The sequence below is a fragment of the Drosophila innubila genome, assembly GCF_004354385.1.
Source record: "Drosophila innubila isolate TH190305 chromosome 2L unlocalized genomic scaffold, UK_Dinn_1.0 4_B_2L, whole genome shotgun sequence".
Lineage (NCBI taxonomy): Eukaryota > Metazoa > Arthropoda > Insecta > Diptera > Drosophilidae > Drosophila > Drosophila innubila.
Genome location: NW_022995372.1, coordinates 5,301,025 through 5,307,192, shown reverse-complemented (window position 1 = coordinate 5,307,192; position 6,168 = coordinate 5,301,025). Strand labels below are relative to the sequence as shown.

The 6,168-nt window shown below is 38.2% G+C and overlaps 1 protein-coding gene across 1 annotated transcript; it reads left to right on the top strand.

Moving 5' to 3' along the window:
* Nucleotides 1-1,726: 1,726 nt before the first annotated feature.
* On the top strand, nucleotides 1,727-4,877 carry LOC117781755 (cocaine esterase). Its single transcript, XM_034618573.1, has 2 exons — nucleotides 1,727-2,684; nucleotides 3,639-4,877. The coding sequence occupies exons 1-2, from the start codon at nucleotides 1,752-1,754 to the stop codon at nucleotides 4,779-4,781; spliced, it is 2,076 nt and encodes a 691-aa protein (XP_034474464.1). The 5' UTR covers nucleotides 1,727-1,751; the 3' UTR covers nucleotides 4,782-4,877.
* The last annotated feature ends 1,291 nt before the right edge of the window (nucleotides 4,878-6,168 follow it).

Below are 6,168 nucleotides of genomic sequence, written 5' to 3'. Positions count from 1 at the left end.
AAGTGATCGGAGTTGTTCTTTTTTTCAGTGTAGCAATGCGTGCCGTCTGACTGGCCTAATCCCGGACTGCTCTTTCATCTCGGGCAAGGCGTTCAGAGGGCGTCGGGGGTCAAGAAACTTAAAATCACAACAGGCATTCGTTTCATGATATTTGCCAGCTTCCGTTTCCGCTCCCCCTTTTTACTCCCTCTCTCTGTCTCTTACTCTCTTTCTGTTCCTCTCTTGTGCGTGACTATGCAGTGTTTAGTCGTAAATATGCTGAGCAAATAATTCATCTGGGCAGATAATGCTGCACAGCACTGTCAACTATAGGACGACTTTATGACAACAGACATTGCAACTGCTGCGTTGAGTTCAAGTTGAGGCTTTAAAATTATTGTTTTGCACATTATTATTTCGCTCAGCCAGGTTACTTAATTCTGCGAATTGTTTGCTGCGATCAGCAACAACATCAACAACAACAACAACAATAACAATGCTTGTGAAAAACCCAACTGACCAGTTCCACTGTATGGCTTTGCAAATTTGTAAAATAATAAAATAATTCAAGTGATTATCATTTCACATGCATTCAAACCCGTGAATTACATGATGAATAACTCAAAACTGTCAGATACTTAAACTGTGCAATTGATGTGCATCTTGAAACTTATAAAGTTGCATAACGACTGGTAGTTTTTATTGTTTTTATCATTGGCTTGTTGACTACTGAAAAGAGTACATGAAATATATTAAATAGTTTTTCAATTTGATAACTATTTATAAAGCGTTTCTTTTAAATAGTATACAAGTTTTTTGCTTACTGATGTAAGTAGATTCCATTTAAAAAAAATTATGTCTGTTGAAAAAATCAATAAATACATTATTTTTTAAATAAAAAAATTAAAAACTTTGTTAATGCATGTGAAATTTAATTTGTCAATATTTATATTAATAAGTGATTTATTTTGTTAAGCTATTGTATAATTATAGATCAATAATAAATTCTTTCAACTCTCTAAGGAGTTGGTAATATTCCATTCAAATATATTTTTAAAAATTTTTAGTTCGATCTTAGTCAACTGCGGCTTTTAAAAATAAAAAAAATAATAACACTATATATAATTAATATGCTTTGGAATGAATATTAGGAGAGAAAATAATTTATTCGAATGTTTCCGGAAATATTTTATTAAATATCCATAAGCTATAGCAAGTAATAGAATTTTTCAGAAATATTTTTTTTCATACCTTATCGCTAATTCAATATCTGAATAAATTTTGAAAGTAACTTAGTTATTTTTTTTTTTTGACTAGATTATTGTTAATTTATAATTTATGAACAACGTAGCTTAATATGTTGTATAGAGCATTTAAAAGTCGCAGTGATTTGGTGTTTATGTTGAACAAGAATTCCCGCTTATATTTGGTATTTGTTGCTGTGATTGTTGTTGTGCTTTACGTGATTAGAATGCTGAATGGATACACTCTATATGGTACAGTGATACATCTATCTACTTATGTGACTGGAGTATATTATATATTTTTATTTTAAATATAGTCTTAAACCAGCTGCCGGTTGAAAGTGTGTGCGAATATAAAAATGCTAAAATTTTATCAACCGAGTTTGTTGTTGTGGTTGTTGTTGTTGTTTATATCGCCAAGCCGAACTAGTTGCCGGCCTCGTGAAGCGACGCTGAGCTGAGCTGAGTTTGAGCATTGAGCATTGAGAGAAATTGCTCAGTTTCAAGTTGACAATCGAGCGAATTGCAATGCGATCGCTGGCGAAGCGGAACATTTGTTTGCTGCTGGCGCTGCACTTAACCGCATCAGTGTTGACCTTGAATCAGTCAAAGCTCGAGTCCGAGTCTCCATCCTCCTCTTCGGCTCATCATCGTGTGAAGCGCATTGTGGGCGGCAGACACTCGAAGGCGCCGCCTGTGGATGATCCGGTTGTGTTTGCACGTCTCTTCAATCGGGATGCACGCGTCGAGGGCATCCGGAATCCCAGCACGGGCATCTACAGTTTCCTGGGCATACACTATGCCGAACCGCCGGTGGGTCAATTGCGCTATGCGCGTCCTGTTTACCGTCGTCTCGGTGGCGATTTGAATGCAACGCGCCATGGACAGCCGTGTATTCAGCCGCATCCACAGCAGCGGCAGCGCATCATTGGAGATGAGAACTGTTTGCTGTTGAACGTGTATACGCCCCAGATGCCGGATGAGACGACAGGATTGCCGGTGTTTGTCTGGATACATCCGGGTGGCTTTCGTTATGGTTCCGCTGCGCAATACGATGCCACGCCCATGGCACAACAGGGCGCTATTGTGGTCGCACCACAGTACCGTCTCGGCTCGCTGGGCATCATGGGCGATGGCACAAAGGAATTCGATGGCAATCTGGCCATGTTCGATCTGTCCGCGGCCCTGCGTTGGGTCACCGACTACATCGCCAACTTTGGCGGCAATCCCAAACAGGTTCAGGCCATCGGACATGGCTCAGGAGCGGCCAGTGCCATGTACTTGTCCATGTCCCGTGCAGCCCGTAGTGCTGGCGAGGTTCATGGTGTGGTGGCCATGTCGGGCACTGCTTTATCTCAGTATGCCACCGATAAGGAGCCCGTGCAGAGTGTCCAGGAGGTGGCCAAGATCAATGGTTGTCCCACGGGCAATGAACTGGAAATTGTGGGCTGCCTGCGAGGGGTGAGTAATACACTAGAATCTTGTTAATTAAAGCCACTTGGTTTCCATTATGGATACTACAAATCTGCGATAAATTTCAAGTTACGAAATATTTTAAAACCTATAAAAGGTGATTAAAATTTTTAAATATACACACCTTTACTTTTTGCAAACTACACGTAAGGCATTGATATTAAGAAATCGCTTTGCACAATGCAATTTCTAAAAAAAAATTTAAAATTCCTTTTTTTTATATCATTACATTTAATATAATTTGCAACTTATGCATGATACAAATTTGCATTACTTTATTATTTTTATAGAAATATGTCTATTGGGAGTTTCATCTTCATTTACAGGGTATAAAATGGGAAAATGCTTTTTTTTTTAAAGAATTTTCTAGAAAAAGAACTTAGAAAATTCAAGTTGTTTAATAAATTATTTTTTTTTATTGCTTAATGTATCGTCTTTAAAGATAATGTGTTTGTAATGATAATGCATTTTTAACGATTATTTTTATGACTTATAATATGCACCCTATGGAACCTAATTGGAAACTCGCCTATTCTTTTCTTTTTATAAGTAATTAGTAGACTCTGAGTCGTTTTGATTTTCCACACATTTTTATAAACAGTGATTAGAAAATTAAAACTATGCAATAAAATGTTGCTATAGTTTAGTTAATTGCAATAATAAAATAGTTGTTAAAATGTTTAATTGACGATTTTCTTATAATTTTATCTACTTTTAACTTAAACACTTGGGAATTACTAGAAATCTTTAATTTTTTTATTTTCATTTTTTCCCATTATTTGTATGTAAAAGAATCAAAAATTAAGCTCCTGGATTCTGTTCACAAATTGAAAGCAATAATTGCATTCCATCACTTAAATTTATAATTTTTAATTTAATGGTGTAACTACATACTTCTTTACCTTCTAGAAACCTTTTAGTAATTCTGTTTTTTTCCCTTAGAAATCCGCCATGGATATCATCAAGAACGATGACAAGGTGCAAACGGAGCGTTTGGCAGGACGTGCTCTGGTCAAAGGACTCACTGGCAGCGTTGGCTTCCAGCCGCATGTCGAATCAGAGGATGATAGAAGAGCATTGCCCAGTTTGATCATTGGCGAGCCGGAGCAGCAGCTGCGCAGTGGAAACTTTACGGGAATACCCTTGCTGACAGGCGTGACAAAACATGAGACGGCAAACTCGGTGTCGGTGGATACATTGAACAAGGTCTTTGGCTCCGCCGAGAAGTTCCTGGGCTCATTAAATGATGCACTGCATCAGTTGACGGGATTCCTGCGCATCGATCAGTTGACTGGCAATATTGCCAAGCCCGTGTTGCCGGGATTGACGAGTATACTGACGCCCACGTTGCAGGAGTTGTGGAAGGTGCCGGAGACATTGAATGTGGATCAAGTGCTGGCCAAGGTGGTGGAGTCCACCACCGATGTGCTGTTCAATCTGCCCGCTGTGCTGACAACCCAAGTGTGGTCCAAACTGGCACCTGCCTACATGTACAGCTTTGAGTACAATGGCAGCCAATCGAAGGGTATCAATTTCCTAAGTGGTCTGCCCATTGTCTCGGAGCAGGCACACGATAAGCCTGAGACGGTGGCCCATGGTGATGAATTGGGTTATATGTTCGATGCGAATGATATTTTTGGTAATCCTCTGCCAGAGACACGTCTCACCAGCTCCGATGATCTGCAGGTGCGCAGGAATCTCATCGATATGCTCATCCAATTCGCCAGGCAGCAGGAGACGGGCAAGGATGGCAACTCTATAAGCTCCAAGCTCTTTCAGAGCGTTACGGGAGGCGGCACGCCCTTCATCAAGATTAACACCCAACTGGAGGCGGCCAGTGATTTTCGGTTCTGTGAATTGTCCGTGTTGGGCGCCTCGTTGTCACCGCTAAGCTCGACGAGCTGCGCCGCCTTCGGAAGTCTGTTGGGACAGCTGGGCGGTGGCCTGGGACAGACGCTGGGCGGCGTGGGAGGACAACTGGGACTGGGCAACGTGGGTGGAAAGCTTGGACTAGGCGGCGGCAATAGCAATGGCAATGGAAATGGAAACAGACGACCTGGCGGCTTGGGATTGGGATTGCTTTAATAACGTCAGTTCCCTGAGCAAATATGTATATAATTTCACAGAATGTCACGAATAAGCAATAAATACAAATATGTTGTATATTTTTTTGAAAAATTATGTCGCTTCGAATACTTTCCAAAAAAAAAAAGAGTTTGCGAGATTTTTTCATAGAAATCATATAAATTGCAGACCGATAATCACCACAAAGATAATACTATATTAAACATTAAAAAAAACATATAAATCCTTTATCAAAGCCTCTTAGATTACTTACTATTACTTACAGTATAATCTGCTTAATTGCACGAGCCCTCAATAATTAATAATAATTATTATTATAATAAGCATATCTACAAAATTGAAAAACTTAGAGTAATTCAACAAAAATTCCAGCTTTTTAAGAAAATATAAATACAGTTGCGTAATCGATTATCACACATTTTAATACATTTATTATTATTTTTATAAATAAGGGCTTAGTAAAATTAATTGTACAACTGCACTTTCTCTTAGAGCCATCTTTTGTATAAATTGTGGTTTTAAATAAATTTGAACTAAATACAGTTGCGTAATTAATAATAACACATCTTAATACATTGATTTTTATTTTTATAAATAAGTGCTTAGTAAAATTAATTGTACAACTGCACATTCTTTTAGCGCCATCTCTTGTATAAATTGCGCTTTTTAATAAATTTGAGCTTTGGAAGATAATTTGTTGCGGGTTTGCACCAATTTAAAAAATTATAATTGTCAAATATAAGGTAAAAAACCCAACAGACCGCTGTACTTTTTTTAAGTACGGGGTCTAAAAATATTGTACTATTTTTTATTGGAGTTTAATATGCTATAAATGCATATTAGCGATACTTGGAATATATTATGCGTAAAGTTGCATGTACAATTGAATTTAGTATACTTATGTAAAAATACTCAAACAGACAAATATTTAAAAAAAAAAACCAATCAATCAAATGTTTAAATTAAAGCTTGTCATTTACATGTTGATATAAGTGTAAAATATATATATATATCTCATTGGAATGAGACTTGAAAAAATTATATACATATCAAAATATATCCATATAGTGAAAATGGGAAAAAACGTTGTATGTGTGTGTGTGAGTGTGTGTGTTGCCTATTAAACAAAGCCGTTGGTATTGATATAAGCTGTTGGTTGCCATGGCCCGTGGCTCAATTAGCACAGTTTGGAGCTCTGCAGCTCTGGCTGGCACTAATCTCTCTATTGACATTGGTCCACCACATTGCCCCACAGCACCACAGCAGCACAGCAGCACAGCAGCAGAGAAGCAGAGAAGCAACTGAAATGCGCCGATAAGCAAATTTCCGGCCAACCGCGCACAAAATTTAAACAAAAGCGAAGCTAGCACAAGTTTTAAAACTTGTT

What these genes read in the sequence shown, in the direction of transcription:
- LOC117781755 (XM_034618573.1), top strand. Translation starts at nt 1,752, where the DNA reads ATGCGATCGCTGGCGAAGCGGAACATTTGTTTGCTGCTGGCGCTGCAC. An exon ending in TTGTGGGCTGCCTGCGAGGG is followed by an intron (nt 2,685 to 3,638) that starts GTGAGTAATACA and finishes TTTTTCCCTTAG; the next exon opens with AAATCCGCCATGGATATCAT.